This window comes from Oncorhynchus clarkii, chromosome 12 (assembly GCF_045791955.1).
Source record: "Oncorhynchus clarkii lewisi isolate Uvic-CL-2024 chromosome 12, UVic_Ocla_1.0, whole genome shotgun sequence".
Taxonomy (NCBI): domain Eukaryota; kingdom Metazoa; phylum Chordata; class Actinopteri; order Salmoniformes; family Salmonidae; genus Oncorhynchus; species Oncorhynchus clarkii.
The window spans coordinates 95,497,337-95,520,410 of NC_092158.1; the positions used below are offsets into that span (position 1 = coordinate 95,497,337).

General features: G+C 44.9%; 1 protein-coding gene across 4 annotated transcripts in view; it reads left to right on the forward strand.

Moving 5' to 3' along the window:
* LOC139421694 (caspase recruitment domain family, member 11) overlaps nt 1-23,074 on the forward strand; it is a 142,275-nt gene that overhangs the window by 99,364 nt on the left and 19,837 nt on the right. For all 4 annotated transcript variants that reach the window (XM_071172800.1, XM_071172798.1, XM_071172797.1 and 1 more), the window contains exons 17-18: nt 6,784-6,910; nt 22,658-22,859. In XM_071172800.1, coding sequence (XP_071028901.1) covers nt 6,784-6,910; nt 22,658-22,859 — 329 coding nt within the window. The remainder of the gene's footprint in view (nt 1-6,783; nt 6,911-22,657; nt 22,860-23,074) is intronic.

Consider the following 23,074-nt stretch of genomic DNA (forward strand, 5'->3'; position numbering starts at 1 on the left):
ATACTGTATACCTATAGACCCTATACCCTACTGCCCCATACTGTAGACCCTATACCCTACTGCCCCATACTGTATACCTGTAGACCCTCTACCCTAAAGCCCCAGACTGTATACCTATAGACCCTATACCCTACTGCTCCATACTGTATACCTGTAGACCCTATTCCCTACAGTCCCATACTGTATACCTATAGACCATATACCCTACTGCCCCATACTGTAGACCCTATACCCTACTGCCCCATACTGTATACCTGTAGACCCTCTACCCTAAAGCCCCAGACTGTATACCTATAGACCCTATACCCTACAGCCCCATACTGTATACCTATAGACCCTATACCCTACAGCCCCATACTGTATACCTATAGACCCTATACCCTACAGCCCCATACTGTATACCTATAGACCCTATATCCTACAGCCCCATACTGTAGACCTTATACCCTACAGTCCCATATTGTAGACCCTATACCCTACAGCACCATACTCTAGACCCTATACCCTACAGTCCCATATTGTAGACCCTACACCCTGCTGCCCCATACTCTAGCCCCTATACCCTACAGCCCCAAACTCTAGACCCTATACCCTACAGTCCCATATTGTAGACCCTATACCCTGCAGTCCAATACTGTATACCTATAGACCCTATACCCTACTGCCCCATACTGTAGACCCTATACCCTACAGGCCCATACTGTATACTTCTAGACCCTATACCCTACTGCCCCATACTATAGACCTATAGACCGTATACCCTACAGCCCCATACTGTAGACCCTATACCCTACTGCCCCATACTGTATACCAATAGACCCTATACCCTACTGCCCCATACTGTAGACCCTATACCCTACAGGCCCATACTGTATACTTCTAGACCCTATACCCTACTGCCCCATAATATAGACCCTATACCCTACAGCCCCATACTGTATACCTATAGACCCTATACCCTACTGCCCCATACTGTAGACCCTATACCCTAAAGACCCATACTGTATACCTGTAGACCCTATACCCAACTGCCCCATAAAGGTATACCTATAGACCCTATACCCCACAGTCCCATACTGTATACCTATAGACCCTATACCCTACTGTCCCATACTGTAGACCCTATACCCTACTGCTCCATACTGTATACCTGTAGACCCTCTACCCTACAGCCCCATACTGTAGACCTATAGACCCTATACCCTACTGCCCCATACTGTAGACCCTATACCCCTAAAGCCCCATACTGTATACCTGTAGACCCTATACCCTACAGCCCCATACTGTATACCTATAGACCCTATACCCTACAGCCCCATACTGTATACCTATAGACCCTATACCCTACAGCACCATACTCTAGACCCTATACCCTACAGTCCCATATTGTAGACCCTACACCCTGCTGCCCCATACTCTAGCCCCTATACCCTACAGCCCCATACTCTAGACCCTATACCCTACAGTCCCATATTGTAGACCCTATACCCTGCAGCCCCATACTCTAGACCCTATACCCTGCAGTTCCATACTGTATACCTGTAGACCCTATACCCTACTGCCCCATACTGTAGACCTATAGACCCTGTACCCTACTGCCCCATACTGTAGACCTATAGGCCCTATACCCTACTGCACCATACTGTAGACCCTATACCCTAAAGCCCCATACTGTATACCTGTAGACCCTATACCCTACTGCCCCATATTGTATACCTATAGACGCTATACCCTACAGTCCCATACTGTATACCTATAGACCCTATACCCTACTGCCCCATACTATAAACCCTATACCCTACAGACCCATACTGTATACCTATAGACCCTATACCCTACAGTCCCATACTGTATACCTACAGACCCTATACCCTACTGCCCCATACTATAAACCCTATACCCTACTGCCACATACTGTATACCTATAGACCCTATACCGTACAGCCCCATACTCTAGACCCTATACCCTACAGTCCCATAATGTATACCTGTAGACCCTATACCCTACTGCCCCATACTGTAGACCATATACCCTACAGCCCCATACTATAGACCAATAGACCGTATACCCTACAGCCCCCTACTGTAGACCCTATACCCTACTGCCCCATACAGTAGACCATATACCCTGCAGCCCCATACTGTATACCTATAGACCCTCTACCCTACAGCCCCATACTGTATACCTATAGACCCTATACCCTATACCCTACTGCCCCATACTGTAGACCCTGTAGTCCCATACTGTATTCCATAGACCCTATACCCTATACCCTGATGCCCCATACTGTAGACCCTATTGCCCCATACTGTATACCTGTAGACCCTCTACCCTACAGCCCCATACTGTATACCTATAGACCCTATACCCTAAAGCCCCATACTGTAGACCTATAGACCCTATACCCTACTGCCGCATACTGTAGACCCTATACCCCTAAAGCCCCATACTGTATTCCTATAGACCCTATACCCTACAGCCCCATACTGTATACCTATAGACCCTATACCCTACAGCCCCATACTGTATACCTATAGACCCTATATCCTACAGCCCCATACTGTAGACTTTATACCCTACAGTCCCATACTCTAGCCCCTATACCCTACAGCCCCATACTCTAGACCCTATACCCTACAGTCCCATATTGTAGACCCTATACCCTGCAGCCCCATACTCTAGACCCTATACCCTGTAGTCCCATACTGTATACCTGTAGACCCTATACCCTACTGCCCCATACTGTAGACCTATAGACCCTATACCCTACTGCCCCATACTGTAGACCTATAGACCCTATACCCTACTGCACCATACTGTAGACCCTATACCCTAAAGCCCCATACTGTATACCTGTAGACCCTATACCCTACTGCCCCATATTGTATACCTATAGACCCTATACCCTACTGCCCCATACTATAAACCCTATACCCTACAGACCCATACTGTATACCTATAGACCCTATACCTTACAGTCCCATACTGTATACCTATAGACCCTATACCCTACTGCCCCATACTATAAACCCTATACCCTACTGCCACATACTGTATACCTGTAGACCCTATACCCTACTGCCCCATACTGTAGACCTATAGACCCTATACCCTACAGCCCCATACTCTAGACCCTATACCCTACAGTCCCATACTGTATACCTGTAGACCCTATACCCTACTGCCCCATACTGTAGACCTATAGACCGTATACCCTACAGCCCCATACTGTAGACCCTATACCCTACTGCCCCATACTGTAGACCATATACCCTACAGCCCCATACTATAGACCTATAGACCGTATACCCTACAGCCCCCTACTGTAGACCCTATACCCTACTGCCCCATACAGTAGACCATATACCCTACAGCCCCATACTGTATACCTATAGACCCTCTATCCTACAGTCCCATACTGTATTCCTATAGACCCTATACCCTGATGCCCTATACTGTAGACCCTATTGCCCCACACTGTATACCTGTAGACCCTATTCCCTACAGCCCCAAACTGTATACCTATAGACCCTATGCCCTACTGCCCCATACTGTAGACCCTATACCCTACGGTCCCTTACTATAGACCCTATACCCTACAGTCCCATACTGTATACCTATAGACCCTATACCCTACTGCCCCATACTGTATACCTGTAGACCCTATACCCTACTGCCCCATACTGTATACCTGTAGACCCTCTACCCTAAAGCCCCATACTGTAGACCTATAGACCCTATACCCTACTGCCGCATACTGTAGACCCTATACCCCTAAAGCCCCATACTGTATTCCTATAGACCCTATACCCTACAGCCCCATAGTGTATACCTATAGACCCTATACCCTACAGCCCCATACTGTATACCTATAGACCCTATATCCTACAGCCCCATACTGTAGACCTTATACCCTACAGTCCCATATTGTAGGCCCTATACCCTACAGCACCATACTCTAGACCCTATACCCTACAGTCCCATATTGTAGACCAGACACCCTGCTGCCCCATACTCTAGCCCCTATACCCTACAGCCCCATACTCTAGACCCTATACCCTACAGTCCCATATTGTAGACCCTATACCCTGCAGCCCCATACTCTAGACCCTATACCCTGTAGTCCCATACTGTATACCTGTAGACCCTATACCCTACTGCCCCATACTGTAGACCTATAGACCCTATACCCTACTGCCCCATACTGTAGACCTATAGACCCTATACCCTACTGCACCATACTGTAGACCCTATACCCTAAAGCCCCATACTGTATACCTGTAGACCCTATACCCCTAAAGCCCCATACTGTATTCCTATAGACCCTATACCCTACAGCCCCATACTGTATACCTATAGACCCTATACCCTACAGCCCCATACTGTATACCTATAGACCCTATATCCTACAGCCCCATACTGTAGACTTTATACCCTACAGTCCCATACTCTAGCCCCTATACCCTACAGCCCCATACTCTAGACCCTATACCCTACAGTCCCATATTGTAGACCCTATACCCTGCAGCCCCATACTCTAGACCCTATACCCTGTAGTCCCATACTGTATACCTGTAGACCCTATACCCTAAAGCCCCATACTGTATACCTGTAGACCCTATACCCTACTGCCCCATATTGTATACCTATAGACCCTATACCCTACTGCCCCATACTATAAACCCTATACCCTACAGACCCATACTGTATACCTATAGACCCTATACCTTACAGTCCCATACTGTATACCTATAGACCCTATACCCTACTGCCCCATACTATAAACCCTATACCCTACTGCCACATACTGTATACCTGTAGACCCTATACCCTACTGCCCCATACTGTAGACCTATAGACCCTATACCCTACAGCCCCATACTCTAGACCCTATACCCTACAGTCCCATACTGTATACCTGTAGACCCTATACCCTACTGCCCCATACTGTAGACCTATAGACCGTATACCCTACAGCCCCATACTGTAGACCCTATACCCTACTGCCCCATACTGTAGACCATATACCCTACAGCCCCATACTATAGACCTATAGACCGTATACCCTACAGCCCCCTACTGTAGACCCTATACCCTACTGCCCCATACAGTAGACCATATACCATACAGCCCCATACTGTATACCTATAGACCCTCTATCCTACAGCCCCATACTGTATACCTATAGACCCTATACCCTACAGTCCCATACTGTATTCCTATAGACCCTATACCCTGATGCCCTATACTGTAGACCCTATTGCCCCACACTGTATACCTGTAGACCCTATTCCCTACAGCCCCAAACTGTATACCTATAGACCCTATGCCCTACTGCCCCATACTGTAGACCCTATACCCTACGGTCCCTTACTATAGACCCTATACCCTACAGTCCCATACTGTATACCTATAGACCCTATACCCTACTGCCCCATACTGTATACCTGTAGACCCTATACCCTACTGCCCCATACTGTATACCTGTAGACCCTCTACCCTAAAGCCCCATACTGTAGACCTATAGACCCTATACCCTACTGCCGCATACTGTAGACCCTATACCCCTAAAGCCCCATACTGTATTCCTATAGACCCTATACCAATCAGCCCCATACTGTATACCTATAGACCCTATACCCTACAGCCCCATACTGTATACCTATAGACCCTATATCCTACAGCCCCATACTGTAGACCTTATACCCTACAGTCCCATATTGTAGGCCCTATACCCTACAGCACCATACTCTAGACCCTATACCCTACAGTCCCATATTGTAGACCAGACACCCTGCTGCCCCATACTCTAGCCCCTATACCCTACAGCCCCATACTCTAGACCCTATACCCTACAGTCCCATATTGTAGACCCTATACCCTGCAGCCCCATACTCTAGACCCTATACCCTGTAGTCCCATACTGTATACCTGTAGACCCTATACCCTACTGCCCCATACTGTAGACCTATAGACCCTATACCCTACTGCCCCATACTGTAGACCTATAGACCCTATACCCTACTGCACCATACTGTAGACCCTATACCCTAAAGCCCCATACTGTATACCTGTAGACCCTATACCCTGCAGCCCCATACTCTAGACCCTATACCCTGTAGTCCCATACTGTATACCTGTAGACCCTATACCCTACTGCCCCATACTGTAGACCTATAGACCCTCTATCCTACAGCCCCATACTGTATACCTATAGACCCTATACCCTACAGTCCCATACTGTATTCCTATAGACCCTATACCCTGATGCCCTATACTGTAGACCCTATTGCCCCATACTGTATACCTGTAGACCCTATACCCTACTGCCCCATACTGTATACCTATAGACTTTATACCCTACAGTCCCGTATTGTAGACCCTATACCCTGCATTCCCATACTGTATACCTGTAGACCCTATACCCTACTGCCCCATAATGTATACCTATAGAACCTATACCCTACTGCCCCATACTGTATACCTGTATACCCTATACCCTACTGCCACATACTGTATACCTATAGACCCTATACCCTACTGCCCCATACTGTATACCTGTAGACCCTATACCCTACAGTCCCATACTGTATACCTATAGACCCTATACCCTACTGCCCCATGCTGTATACCTATAGACTTTATACCCTACAGTCCCGTATTGTAGACCCTATACCCTACTGCCCCATACTGTAGACCCTATACCCTACAGCCCCATACTGTATACCTGTAGACCCTATACCCCTCTAATCATCCCTCTCCCTCCCCCTCTCTCCGTCCAGATGAGGAAATGGAAACACGTGGTCCTCCCTCGCTCCACTCCTCCTCCTCCTCCCATCAGTCAGAATGTTTAGATTCCTACGACCTGGAGACCGTCAACAACATTTTCAGGAAACTGTCCCTGGAGAGGTACCCCCCCCCCCCCCTCACACCCACCAACACACACACACACACACTCACACACACCCCCCCTAGTGTATCTTACCCCCCTCGTCTACTGTTTTTACGTCCAGAGGCGGCGCTCGTCACTTCCAGTTGAACGCGGAACGAGGGAGAGTGTTATTGTTATTGTATTGTGGTTACTAGCTAGCTACCTTAAGAGTTTGGATCCCGTGACGTGGTCAGCATCAGTTGCTGGGACCACTACTATCTGTCCAGTGATCCTGCCGACCAGGTCTGAGGAGCTGTTAAGTGCCTAGTTGCTAGCGGGGTTTTCTTGACTGCTTGAACGATGCCCGCAACACTGTTAGCCATTGTGGCTGGGACCACGGATTGGCCCGGGCTTTTGGCTGTCAAGATCCCTGCTGTTTGTTATTGTTTTCAATCTTCCCTGCGACCTGTCCTGTCTGGAACTGAGAGGAGTAACAGTATAACCTGTCCTGTCTGGAATTGAGAGGAGTAACAGTATAACCTGTCCTATCTGGAACTGAGAAGAGTAACAGTATAACCTGTCCTGTATGGAACTGAGAGGAGTAACAGTATAACCTATCTGGAACTGAGAGGAGTAACAGTATAACCTGTCCTGTCTGGAACTGAGAGGAGTAACAGTATAACCTGTCCTGTCTGGAACTGAGAGGAGTAACAGTAAAACCTGTCCTGTCTGGAACTGAGAGGAGTAACAGTATAACCTGTCCTGTCTGGAACTGAGAGGAGTAACAGTATAACCTGTCCTGTCTGGAACTGAGAGGAGAGGAGTAGCAGTATAACCTGTCCTGTCTGGAACTGAGAGGAGTAACAGCATAACCTGTCCTGTCTGGAACTGAGAGCAGTAACAGTATAACCTGTCCTGTCTGGAACTGAGAGGAGAAACAGTATAGCCTGTCCTGTCTGGAACTGAGAGGAGTAACAGTATAACCTGTCCAGTCTGTGACTGAGAGGAGTAACAGTATAACCTGTCCTGTCTGGAACTGAGAATAGTAACAGTATAACCTGTCCTGTCTGGAACTGAGAGGAGTAACAGTATAACCTGTCCTGTCTGGAACTGAGAGGAGTAACAGAATAACCTGTCCTGTCTGGAACTGAGAGGAGAAACAGTATAACCTGTCCTGTCTGGAACTGAGAGGAGTAACAGTATAACCTGTCCTGTCTGGAACTGAGAGGAGTAACAATATAACCTCTCCTGTCTGGAACTGAGAGGAGTAACAGCATAACCTGTCCAGTCTGGAACAGAGAGGAGATGAGTAACAGCATAACCTGTCCTGTCTGGAACTGAGAGGAGTAACAGTATAACCTGTCCTGTCTGGAACTGAGAGGAGTAACATTATAACCTGCCCTGTCTGGAACTGAGAGGAGTAGCAGCATAACCTGTCCTGTCTGGAACTGAGAGGAGAAACAGTATAACCTGTCCTATCTGGAACTGAGAGGAGAGGAGTAACAGCATAACCTGTCCTGTCTGGAACTGAGAGGAGTAACAGTATAACCTGTCTGGAACTGAGAGGAGTAACAGTATAACCTGTCCTGTCTGGAACTGAGAGGAGTAACAGAATAACCTGTCCTGTCTGGAACTGAGAGGAGAAACAGTATAACCTGTCCTGTCTGGAACTGAGAGGAGTAAACAGTATAACCTGTCCTGTCTGGAACTGAGAGGAGTAACAGTATAACCTCTCCTGTCTGGAACTGAGAGGAGTAACAGCATAACCTGTCCAGTCTGGAACAGAGAGGAGATGAGTAACAGCATAACCTGTCCTGTCTGGAACTGAGAGGAGTAACAGTATAACCTGTCCTGTCTGGAACTGAGAGGAGTAACAGTATAACCTGTCCTGTCTGGAACTGAGAGGAGTAACAGTATAACCTATCTGGAACTGAGAGGAGTAACAGTATAACCTGTCCTGTCTGGAACTGAGAGGAGTAACAGTATAACCTGTCCTGTCTGGAACTGAGAGGAGTAACAGTAAAACCTGTCCTGTCTGGAACTGAGAGGAGTAACAGCATAACTTGTCCTGTCTGGAACTGAGAGGAGTAACAGTATAACCTGTCCCGTCTGGAACTGAGAGGAGTAACAGTATAACCTGTCCTGTCTGGAACTGAGAGGAGTAACAGTATAACCTGTCCTGTCTGGAACTGAGAGGAGAGGAGTAGCAGTATAACCTGTCCTGTCTGGAACTGAGAGGAGTAACAGCATAACCTGTCCTGTCTGGAACTGAGAGCAGTAACAGTATAACCTGTCCTGTCTGGACCTGAGAGGAGAAGCAGTATACCCTGTCCTGTCTGGAACTGAGAGGAGTAACAGTATAACCTGTCCAGTCTGGGACTGAGAGGAGTAACAGTATAACCTGTCCTGTCTGGAACTGAGAATAGTAACAGTATAACCTGTCCTGTCTGGAACTGAGAGGAGTAACAGTATAACCTGTCCTGTCTGGAACTGAGAGGAGTAACAGAATAACCTGTCCTGTCTGGAACTGAGAGGAGAAACAGTATAACCTGTCCTGTCTGGAACTGAGAGGAGTAACAGTATAACCTGTCCTGTCTGGAACTGAGAGGAGTAACAGTATAACCTCTCCTGTCTGGAACTGAGAGGAGTAACAGCATAACCTGTCCAGTCTGGAACAGAGAGGAGATGAGTAACAGCATAACCTGTCCTGTCTGGAACTGAGAGGAGTAACAGTATAACCTGTCCTGTCTGGAACTGAGAGGAGTAACATTATAACCTGCCCTGTCTGGAACTGAGAGGAGTAGCAGCATAACCTGTCCTGTCTGGAACTGAGAGGAGAAACAGTATAACCTGTCCTATCTGGAACTGAGAGGAGAGGAGTAACAGCATAACCTGTCCTGTCTGGAACTGAGAGGAGTAACAGTATAACCTGTCTGGAACTGAGAGGAGTAACAGTATAACCTGTCCTGTCTGGAACTGAGAGGAGTAACAGAATAACCTGTCCTGTCTGGAACTGAGAGGAGAAACAGTATAACCTGTCCTGTCTGGAACTGAGAGGAGTAACAGTATAACCTGTCCTGTCTGGAACTGAGAGGAGTAACAGTATAACCTCTCCTGTCTGGAACTGAGAGGAGTAACAGCATAACCTGTCCAGTCTGGAACAGAGAGGAGATGAGTAACAGCATAACCTGTCCTGTCTGGAACTGAGAGGAGTAACAGTATAACCGGTCCTGTCTGGAACTGAGAGGAGTAACATTATAACCTGCCCTGTCTGGAACTGAGAGGAGTAGCAGCATAACCTGTCCTGTCTGGAACTGAGAGGAGAAACAGTATAACCTGTCCTGTCTGGAACTGAGAGGAGAGGAGTAACAGCATAACCTGTCCTGTCTGGAACTGAGAGGAGTAACAGTATAACCTGTCTGGAACTGAGAGGAGTAACAGTATAACCTGTCCTGTCTGGAACAGAGAGGAGAGGAGTAACAGTATAACCTGTCCTGTCTGGAACTGAGAGGAGTAGCAGCATAACCTGTCCTGTCTGGAACAGAGAGGAGAGGAGTAACAGTATAACCTGTCCTGTCTGGAACTGAGAGGGGTAGCAGCATAACCTGTCCTGTCTGGAACTGAGAGGAGTAACAGCATCAGCACTAGGGCCTGTAGGACCTGCCTTGTTGATAGTGTCATTAAGAAGGTAGAAACTAGGGCCTGTAGGACCTGCCTTGTTGATAGTGTTGTTAAGAAGGTAGAAACTAGGGCCTGTAGGACCTGCCTTGTTGATAGTGTCGTTAAGAAGGTAGAAACTAGGGCCTGTAGGACCTGCCTTGTTGATAGTGTTGTTAAGAATGTAGAAACTAGGGCCTGTAGGACCTAACTTGTTGATAGTGTTGTTAAGAAGGTAGAAACTAGGGCCTGTAGGACCTGCCTTGTTGATAGTGTTGTTAAGAATGTAGAAACTAGGGCCTGTAGGACCTGCCTTGTTGATAGTGTTGTTAAGAAGGTAGAAACTAGGGCCTGTAGGACCTGCCCTGTTGATAGTGTTGTTAAGAATGTAGAAACTAGGGTTTGTAGGACCTGCCTTGTTGATAGTGTTGTTAAGAATGTAGAAACTAGGGCTTGTAGGACCTGCCTTGTTGATAGTGTCGTTAAGAAGGTAGAAACTAGGGCCTGTAGGACCTACCTTGTTGATAGTGTCATTAAGAAGGTAGAAACTAGTGCCTGTAGGACCTGCCTTGTTGATAATGTCATTAAGAAGGTAGAAACTAGGGCCTGTAGGACCTGCCTTGTTGATAGTGTTGTTAAGAAGGTAGAAACTAGGGCCTGTAGGACCTGCCTTGTTGATAGTGTTGTTAAGAAGACAGAGCAGCGCTTTATTATAGACAGACTTCTCTTCTCATCTTAGCTACTGTTGCATCAATATGTTTTGACCATGACAGTTTACAATCCAGGGTTACTCCAAGCAGTTTAGTCAGCTCAACTTGCTACATTTCCACATAGTTCATTACACAATTTAGTTGGGGTTTAGGGTTTAGTGAATGATTTGCCCCAAATACAATACTTTCAGTTTAAAAAAAATAATATTTACGACTAACTTTTTAGTCGTAGCTGACTGTAGTAGCTGACATGTATAGTGTTAAGTCATACACATACATACATGCCACTGGCTTTACTCAAAGCCAGTGTCATGTCATTAGTAAAGATGGAAAAAAGTAAGGGGCCTAGACAGCTGCCCTGGGGAATTCCTGATTCTACCTGGGTTATGTCGGAGAGGCTTCCATTAAAGAACACCCTCTGTTTTCTGTTAGACAGGTAAATCTTTATCCACAATATAGCAGGGGGTGTAAAGCCATAACATCATAAGCCATAACACATATGTTTTTCCAGTAGAAGACTATGATCAATATTGTTAAAAGCCGCACTGAAGTCTAACAAAACAGCCACCCCAATCTTTTTATCATCAATTTCTCTCAGCCACCCACCAGTAATTTGTGTAAGTGTGTAACACTTGTTGAATGTCCTTCCCTATATGTGGGCTGAAAGTCTGTTGTCAATTTGTTTCCAGTAAAAAATAATTGTATCTGGTCAAAAACAAATTTTTCCAAAAGGGTTGGTAAAAGGGGAGCAGAATTACTTTTGCTTCCCTCCAGGCCTGAGGGCACACACTTTATAGTAGGCTTAGATTGAAGAACCCTAACCCTAATCCTAACCCTAACCCTATGGCAAACAGGAGTGGCAAAATAATCCGCTATTATCCTCAGTCATTTTCCATCCAAGTTGTCAGACATTGTCAGACCCCGGTGGCTTGTCATTGTTGATAGACAACAATATTTTTTTCACCTCTTCCACTCTCACGTTACAGAATTCAAAATTACAATGCTTGTCTTTCATAGTTGGATCAGTTATACTTGGACATGTAGTGTCAGTGTTTGTTGCTAGCATGTCATGCCTAAGTTAATTAATTGGCAATGTCAGTGGGTTGTGACGAATGAGGCATCTGATTGAATGAATGATGGAGCTGAGTTTGCCTTTTTGCCCAAAACCTAATTTAAGGTGCTCCAAAGGTTTTTATTATCGTTCTTAATATCATTTATCTTTGTTTCATAGTAGAGTTTCTTCTTCTTTTTATTCAGTTTAGTCACATGGTTTCTCAATGTGCAGAACGTTTGCCAATTGGTTGTGGATGGAATTGCAGAATTGTGGAATTGCATAATCTCCACATGAGACCTGGGTAGACTATGAGGACAAAGTGAGGGAAATGATCTCGGAGAAACTGAAGATGGACCACAGGAAGATTGAGGCGGAGCACGCCCACAGGACTGGAAAACCCACCACTGGCCCAGATGGCAGAACCGGCTGATAGTGGTCAAATTCCTGAGGTTCAAGGACAAGGTAGCTGTTCTGGAAAGAGCCAAGAACTTGAGAGGAACGTACATCTTCCTCTACTAGAACTATCCTGAAGGTGTGCGCCAGAAGAGGAAAGAACTTATTCCAGCTGGTTCATGAAATCAATAACTTGCTAACATCAGATAACATTCATATATTAGCCATTTCTGAGACTCACTTAGATAATTCATTTGATGATACAGCAGTATCAATACAAGGATATAACATCTGTAGAAGAGACAGGAATGCTTATGGGGGAGGTGTTGCTGTATATATTCAGAGCCATATCCCTGTAATGCTTAGAGAATATCTTATGTCAAGTGTTATTGAAGTGTTGTGGTTGCAGGTTCACCTTGCAAATCTAAAGCCTTTTCTTTTGGGGTGTTGCTATAGGCCACCAAGTGCTAACAGTCAGTATCTAAACAATACAGTGCCTTCGGAAAGTATTCAAATCCCTTCCCCTTTTCCGCATTTCATACATTACAGCCTTATTGTAAAATGGATTAAATGAATTGTTTACCTCATCAATCTACACACAATACCCCATAATGACAAAGTGAAAACAGGTTTTTAGACATTTTTGCAAATGTATAAAAAACATAACAGAAATAGCTTATTTACATAAGTATTCAGACCCTTTGCTATGAGATTCGAAATTGAGCTCAGGTGCTTCCTGTTTCTATTGATCACCTTGAGATGTTCTACAACTTGATTGGAGTCCACCTGTGGTAAATTCAATTGATTGGACATGATTTGGAAAGGCACACAACTGTCTATATAAGATCCCACAGTTGACAGTGCATGTTAGAGCAAAAACCAAGCCATGAGGTCAAAGGAATTGTCCGTAGAGCTCTGAGAAAGGATTGTGTCGAGGCACAGATCTGGGGAATGGTACCAAAAAATGTCTGCAGCATTAAAGATCCCCAAGATCCCCATCATTTTTAAATGTAAAAAAAAGTTTGGAACCAACAAGACTATTCCTAGAGCTGGCTGCCCAGTCAAACTGAGCAATCGGGGGAGAAGGGCCTTGGTCAGGTAGGTGATCAATAATCCGATGGTCACTCTGACAGAGCTCCAGAGTCCCTCTGTGGAGATGGGAGAACCTTCCAGAAGAACAACCATCTCTGCAACACTCCACCAATTAGGCCTTTATTGTAGAGTGGCCAGATGGAAGCCACTTCTCAGTAAAATACACATCACAGCCCGTTTGGAGTTTGCCAAAAACACCTAAAGGACTCTCAGACCATGAGAAACAAGATTCTCTGGTCTGATGAAACCAAGATTGAACTCTTTGGCCTGAATGCCAAGTGTCACGTCTGGAGGAAACCGGGCACCATCCCTACAGTGACACATCGTGGTGGAAGCATTCTGCTGTGGGATGTTTTTCAGTGGCAGGGACTGGGAGACTAGTCAGGATTCAGGCAAAGATAAACGGAGCAAAGTACAGAGAGATCCTTGATGAAATCCTGCTCCAGAGCTCTAAGGACCTCCGAATGGGGCAAAGGTTCACCTTCCAACAAAGCACACAGCCAAGACAACACAGGAGTGGCTTCAGGACATATCTGTTATGTACGTGAGTGAGGACCCAAAAGCGGTTTAACAAAAACAGAGTCCTTTAATGTCAAAACACAGGGAAGACATAGATCCTCTTCAGATGTATATAATGGCAAAATAGACAACCCGCAGAGAGGGCGATAAATGAATCATAAAGTCCTTCTGATATTTACAGAAGAGTCCCCCTTCTAGCAGCAGAGGAGAATAGCTGGGTTAGAGTCCCCTTCTTAGCAGCAGAGGAGAATAGCTGGGTTAGCGGCGACAGACTGCTGGTCTCTCTGGGTAGGCGCGGGTCGTAGAGGACAGAGGTACCTGATCCCACGTAGCATCAGATGAACAGGCAGATTCCGACAGGACGGGACAAGGGTGAAGCAAACGAGACGATAGTTTGGTTCTGGCATGAGAAACTCAAACGAGAATCTGACAAAGACAGCAGCAGGAACAGAGAGAGAAATAGAGACCTAATCAGAGGGAAAAAAGAAACAGGTGGGAAAAGGGTGAACGAGGTAGTTTAGAGAAGATGAGGAACAGCTGGGAGAAGGAGAGGAAGAGAAGGTAACCTAATACGACCAGCAGAGGGAGACGAAGTGAAGAGAAAGAACAGGAACAAGACATAATATGACAATACATGACAATATCTCTGAATGTCCTTGAGTGGCCTAGACTTGCTCCCCATCCAACCTGACAGAGCTTGTGAGGATCTGCACAGAAGAATGGGAGAAACTCCCCCAAGTATAGGTTTGCCAAGCTTGTAGTGTCATACCCAAGAATCCTCGAGGCTGTAGTCGCTGGTAAAGGTGCTTCAACAAAGTACTGAGTAAAAGGTCTGAATACTTAAGTAAATGTGATATTTAAATTTTTTGCTTTGTCATTATGGGCTATTGTGTGAAGATTGATGAGGAAAAAACAATTTAAGCAATTTTAGAATAAGGCTGTAACATAACAAAATGTGGAAAAAGTCAATGGTTCTAAATATTTTCCGAATGCACTGAATACAGCCAGTATCTAAATAATATGTGTGAAATGCTTCATAGTGTATGTGATATAACAGAGGTCTACTTCCTTGGGAATCTGAATATTGACTGGTTTTCATCAAGCTGTCTGCTCAAGAGGAAGCTTCTCACTGTAACCTGGTTCAGGTTATTAACTTCTTTGGGACAGGGACAGGGACAGGGACAGTATTTTCACGTCTGGACAGTATTTTCACGTCTGGATGAAAAGCGTCTGGACAGTATTTTCACGTCGGGATGAAAAGCGTGTCCAAAGTAAACGGCCTGCTACTCAGACCCAGAAGCTAAGATATGCATATTATTAGCATATTTGGATAGAAAACACTCTGAAGTTTCTAAAACTGTTTGAATCATGTCTGTGAGTATAACAGAACTTATTTGGCAGGCAAACCCCAGAGGACAAAGCGTTCAGATTTATTTTTTTGAGGTCACTCTCATTTCAATGGGTTTTCAATGGGATTCCAGATTTCTAATCGACTTTCCTGCAGTTCCTATCGCTTCCACTGGATGTCAGCAGTTATTAGAAATTGGTTGAGGTTTTTCCTTTAATAACTGAAGAAGTAATACTGTTCAGAATGAGGGTAGAGAGAAGTGATATAGGCGCGTGACCTTTGATAGAGGCGCGTGACCTGAAAAGCTCGCTCCACTTTGTTTTCCTCCGGTTTTGAACACAGATCATCCTGTCTTCAATTGTATCGATTATTTACGTAAAAAAACACCTAAAGTTGTATTTTGAAAGTAGTTTGACACGTTTGGACAAAGCTTACAGGTAACTTATTAGACATTTTGTAGTCATGTTGCGCGACTTGGAACCGGTATTTTTCTGGATCAAACGCTCCAAATAAATTGACATTTTGGACATTTTGGATATATGGACGGAATTAATCGAATTAAAGGACCATTTGTGATGTCTATGGGACATATTGGAGTGTCAACAGAAGAAGCTCGTCAAAGGTAATCAATAGATAAATACTTATTTTCCACCATAATTTGCAAATAAATTCATTAAAAATCCTACAATGTGATTTTCTGGATTTTTTTTCTGATTTTCTCTGTCATAGTTGAAGTGTACCTATGATGAAAATTACAGGCCTCTCTCATCTTTTTAAGTGGGAGAACATGCACAATTGGTGGCTGACTAAATACTTTTTTGCCCCACTTTATCCCAGACAGGTTAATCAACCTACCAGGGTGTTTACAAACACTACAGTGTCACGCCCTGACCATAGTTTGCTTTGTATGTTTATAGGTTTTGTTTGGTCAGGGTGTGATCTGAGTGGGCATTCTATGTTGTATGTCTAGTTTGTCTGTTTCTGTGTTTGGCCTGATATGGTTCTCAATCAGAGGCAGGTGTTAGTCGTTGTCTCTGATTGGGAACCATATTTAGGTATCCTGTTTTGTCATTGTGGGTGATGGTCTATGTGTAGTGTTTGTGTCAGCACGATTGTGCATTAGCTTGTTTTGTAGTGTTCAGTTTTCCCATTACAATGACGAATACTTACCACGTCGCATCTTGGTCCTCCTCTCTATCTCCAGACGACATACAGGAACAAGATCATCCACATTTATTCATGACATTTTTACTGATACTGTAAAACTTTTTCTTAAGCTTTATCCGTACCCATTGGATGCAGTGATCACAATATAGTGGCTATATTCAGGAAAGACAAAGTTCCAAATGCTGGGCCTAAAATAGTATATAAGAGATCATACAAAAGATTTTGCTGTGACTCTTATGTGGATGATGTTAAAATACACTGCTCAAAAAAATAAAGGGAACACAAAAATAACACATCCTAGATCTGAATTAATGAAATATTCTTATTAAATACTTTTTTCTTTACATAGTTGAATGTGCTGACAACAAAATCACACAAAAATGATCAATGGAAATCAAATTTATCAACCCATGGAGGTCTGGATTAAAGTGGAAAACCACACTACAGGCTGATCCAACTTTGATGTAATGTCCTTAAAACAAGTCAAAATGAGGCTCAGTAGTGTGTGTGGCCTCCACGTGCCTGTATGACCTCCCTACAACGCCTGGGCATGCTCCTGATGAGATGGCGGATGGTCTCCTGAGGGATCTCCTCCCAGACCTGGACTAAAGCATCCGACAACTCCTGGACAGTCTGTGGTGCAACGTGGCATTGGTGGATGGAGCAAGACATGATGTCCCAGATGTGCTCAATTGGATTCAGGTCTGGGGAACGGGCGGGCCATCCATAGCATCAATGCCTTCCTCTTGCAGGAACTGCTGACACTCTCCAGCCACATGAGGTCTAGCATTGTCTTGCATTAGGAGGAACCCAGGGCCAACCGCACCAGCATATGGTCTCACAAGGGGTCTGAGGATCTCATCTCGGTACCTAATGGCAGTCAGGCTACCTCTGGCGAGCACATGGAGGGCTATGCGGCCCCCCAAAGAAATGCCACCCCACACCATGACTGACCCACCGCCAAACCGGTCATGCTGGAGGATGTTGCAGGCAGCAGAACGTTCTCCACGGCGTCTCCAGACTCTGTCACATCTGTCACATGTGCTCAGTGTGAACCTGCTTTCATCTGTGAAGAGCACAGGGTGCCAGTGGCGAATTTGCCAATCTTGGTGTTCTCTGGCAAATGCCAAACGTCCTGCACGGTGTTGGGCTGTTAGCACAACACCCACATGTGGACGTCGGGCCCTCATACCACCCTCACGGAGTCTGTTTCTGACCGTTTGAGCAGACACATGCACATTTGTGGCCTGCTGGAGGTCATTTTGCAGGGCTCTGGCTATGCTCCTCCTTGCACAAAGGCGGAGGTAGCGGTCCTGCTGCTGGGTTGTTGCCCTCCTACGGCCTCCTCCATGTCTCCTGATGTACTGGCCTGTCTCCTGGTAGCGCCTCCATGCTCTGGACACTACGCTGACAGACACAGCAAACCATCTTGACACAGCTCGCATTGATGTGCCATCCTGGATGACCTGCACTACCTGAGCCACTTGTGTGGGTTGTAGACTCCGTCTCATGCTACCACTAGAGTGAAAGCACCACCAGCATTCAAAAGTGACCAAAACATCAGCCAGGAAGCATAGGAACTGAGAAGTGGTCTGTGGTCACCAACTGCAGAACCACTCCTTTATTGGGGGTGTCTTGCTAATTGCCTATAATTTCCACCTGCTGTCTATTCCATTTGCACAACAGCATGTGCAATGTATTGTCAATCAGTGTTGCTTCCTAAGTGGACAGTTTGATTTCACAGAAGTGTGATTGACTTGGAGTTACATTGTGTTGTTTAAGTGTTACCTTTATTTTTTTGAGCAGTGTATATTTGTTTGTCTGATGTGATTAAACAGGAGCATCTTTATGAAATGTATGAAATTGCTTCTTCCAATAATTGATTCACATGCACCAGTTAAGAAACTGACTGTTAGAACTGTTAAGGCTCCATGGATTGATGAGGAATTGAAAACTGTATGGTTGAAAGAGATGGGGCAAAAGGAGTGGCTAATAAGTCTGGCTACACTTCTAACTGGCTGACTTACTGCACATCTGACTGTCTGACTTACAGCACATCTGACTGGCTGACTTACTGCACATTGAGAAATGATGTGACTAAACTCAACACAAAGAAGAAGAAACTGTATCATGACGCCAAGATCAATGATATAGAGAATGATGGGAAAACACTTTGTGGAGTACTTTAAATGAAATGATGGGCAGAAAGACATTCAACTCCATCATTCACCAAATCAGATGGCTTATTCATGACAAAACCATTTGATGTTGACCATTATTTTAATGATAACTTCCTTGGCAAAGTGGACAAACTTAGGCAGGAAATGCCAACAACGACCAGTGAGCCAACGTACTCATGCATAAAAAACAAATAATGGAAGAAAAGTTTGAAATCAAGTTTGAATTTTGTAAAGTTAGTGTGTGAGAGGGGGAAAAATTATTGTTATCGATCAGTATTGACAAACCTCGAAATTGACAACTTAGAAGGAAAGCTACTGAGGATGGTATCTGACTCTATAGCCACTCCTATCTGTCATATCTTTAATCTGAGCCTAGAAGAAAGTCTTTGTCCTCAGGCCTGGAGGGAAGCTAAAGTCATTCAGCTACTTAAGAGTGGTAAAGCGGCCTTTTCTGTTTCTAACAGCAGACCTACCAGCTCTTAGCAAACTGTTAGAATTATTTCAATTTGTTGACCAAATGCAATGCTATTTCTCTGTAAACAAATTAACAAAATACTTTCAGTATGCTTAAAGAGAAGGACAATCAACATGTCAACAGACACAAATGATTGGTTGAAAGAAATTGATAATAATATGATTGGAAGCTGTACTATTAGGGTTGGGGTCAGGGTCGGGTTAGGGTCAAGGTTAGGGGTTAAGGTTAGGGCAGCCTTTGATATTGTTGACCATAAACTGTTGTTAAGAAAACACGTCTTATTTTTTTACCTTTATTTTACTAGGCAAGAAGAACTAATTCTTATTTTCAATGACGGCCTAGGAACAGTGGGTTCAGTGCCTGTTCAGGGGCAGAACGACAGATTTGTACCTTGTCAGCTCGGGGATTTGAACTTGCAACCTTTCGGTTACTAGTCAAACGCTCTAACCACTAGGCTACCCTGCCGCCCCATGGCTTTTCAACCTCTGCCATATCGTGGATTCAAATCAAATCAAATTGTATTAGTTACATGCGTCAAATTCAACAGGTGTAGTAGACCTTACAGTGAAATGCTGAATACAACAGGTGTAGTAGACCTTACAGTGAAATGCTGAATACAACAGGTGTAGTAGACCTTACAGTGAAATGCTGAATACAACAGGTGTAGTAGACCTTACAGTGAAATGCTGAATACAACAGGTGTAGTAGACCTTACAGTGAAATGCTGAATACAACAGGTGTAGTAGACCTTACAGTGAAATGCTGAATACAACAGGTGTAGTAGACCTTACAGTGAAATGCTGAATACAACAAGTGTAGTAGACCTTACAGTGAAATGCTGAATACAGCAGGTGTAGTAGACCTTACAGTGAAATGCTGAATACAACAGGTGTAGTAGACCTCACAGTGAAATGATGAATACAACAGGTGTAGTAGACCTTACAGTGAAATGCTGAATACAACAGGTGTAGGTAGACCTTACAGTGAAATGCTGAATACAACAGGTGTAGTAGACCTTACAGTGAAATGCTGAATACAACAGGTGTAGTAGACCTTACAGTGAAATGCTGAATACAGCAGGTGTAGTAGACCTTACAGTGAAATGCTGAATACAACAGGTGTAGTAGACCTCACAGTGAAATGATGAATACAACAGGTGTAGTAGACCTTACAGTGAAATGCTGAATACAACAGGTGTAGGTAGACCTTACAGTGAAATGCTGAATATAACAGGTGTAGTAGACCTTACAGTGAAATGCTGAATACGACAGGTGTAGTAGACCTTACAGTGAAATGCTGAATACAACAAGTGTAGTAGACCTTACAGTGAAATGCTGAATACAACAGGTGTAGTAGACCTTACAGTGAAATGCTGAATACAACAGGTGTAGTAGACCTTACAGTGAAATGCTGAATACAACAGGTGTAGTAGACCTTACAGTGAAATGCTGAATACAACAGGTGTAGTAGACCTTACAGTGAAATGCTGAATACAACAGGTGTAGTAGACCTTACAGTGAAATGCTGAATACAACAGGTGTAGTAGACCTCACAGTGGAATGCTTACTTACGAGCCCCTAACCAACAATGCAGTTTCAAAAACATACGGATAAGAATAAGAGATAAAACTAACAAGTAATTAAAGATCAGCAGTAAAATAACAATAGTGAGACTATATACAAGGGGTACTGATACAGAGTCAATGTGGAGGCTATATACAGGGGGGTACCGATACAGAGTCAATGTGGAGGCTATATACAGGGGGGGTACCGCTACAGAGTCAATGTGGAGGCTATATACAGGGGGGTACCGATACAGAGTCAATGTGGAGGCTATATACAGGGGGTACCGGTACAGAGTCAATGTGGAGGCTATATACAGGGGGGTACCGATACAGAGTCAATGTGGAGGCTATATACAGGGGGGTACCGATACAGAGTCAATGTGGAGGCTATATACAGGGGGTACCGGTACAGAGTCAATGTGGAGGCTATATACAGGGGGTTACGGTACAGAGTCAATGTGGAGGCTATATACAGGGTATTACGGTACAGAGTCAATGTGGAGACTATATACAGGGGGTACCGGTACAGAGTCAATGTGGAGACTATATACAGGGGGTACTGATACAGAGTCAATGTGGAGACTATATACAGGGGGTACTGATACAGAGTCAATGTGGAGGCTATATACAGGGGGGTACCGATACAGAGTCAATGTGCCGGGGCACCGGTTAGTTGAGGTAGTATGTACATGTAGGTAGAGTTATTAACGTGAATATGCATAGATGACAACAGAGAGTAGCAGTGGTGTAAAGAGGGGGAGGGGCAATGCAAATAGGCTGGGTAGCCATTTGACTAGATGTTCCGGTACCTCTTGCTTTGCGGTAGCAGAGAGAACAGTCTATGACTAGGGTGGCTGGAGTCTTTGACAATTTTTAGGGCCTTCCTCTGACACCACCTGGTATAGAGGTCCTGGATGGCAGGAAACTTGGCCCCAGTGATGTACTGGGCCATTCGCATTACCCTCTAGTGCCTTGCGGTCGGAGGCCGAGCAGTTGCCATACGAGGCAGTGATGCAATCAGTCAGGATGCTCTCGATGGTGCAGCTGTATAACCTTTAACCTTTAGAACCTTTTGAGGATCTGAGGATCTTTTCAGTCTCCTGAGGGGGAATAGGTTTTGTTGTGCCCTCTTCACGACTGTCTTGGTGTGCTTGGACCATGTTAGTTTGTTGGTGATGTGGACACCAAGGAACTTGAAGCTCTCAACCTGCTCCACTGCAGCCCCGTCGATGAGAATGGGGGTGTGCTCGGTCCTCTTGTTCCTGTAGTCCACAATCATCTCTTCAAAGCTATCTATCTAATATAACTCAGATCGTTTTCTTTAATGGAAGCTTCTCACAAACACACACAAACCTGTACAAATGACAAACCTTAACATTTGTGTGTGTATGTGTGTGCGTGTGTGTTTGTATATGTGTGTGTGTGTGTTTGTATTTGTGTGTATATGTGCGTGTGTGTGTCAATGTATATGTGTGTGTGTGTGTGTGTGTACGCATATGTTTGTACGTGTGTGTGTGTGTATGTGTGTGTGTATATGTGTGTTTGTATATGTGTGTGTGTATGTATGTATGTGCGTGTGTGTATGTGTGTGTGTGTGTGTATGTGTGTGTGTGTGTGTGTGTGTAGGCCTTTCCGTCCGTCTCTCTCCTCCTTCTCGAGGGTCAGCTCTTCTCTGCGGCCAGTCCAGGAGCTTTCATTGCTAGGCGACCAACTTTTGGCTGATGTCACGCTGGTTGGTGGTAACGACAGTGGAATCTTTGTGTCGTCTGTCCAATCAGAGTCCGGCGCTGAGAAGGCGGGGCTACGGGAGGGCCACCACCTCCTTTTGGTGAGATACACTGTGATGCACACTAACTACTAAGGTACTCCAGGTACCCTAACCCTGAGGTACCCTAACCCTGAGGTACCCTAGGTACCCTAACCCTAAGGTGCCCTAACCCTAAGGTACCCTAGATACTGTAACCCTGAGGTACTCTAACCCTACGCTACCCTAACCCTGAGGAACCCCAACCCTAAGGTACCATAGGTACCTTAGCCCTGAGG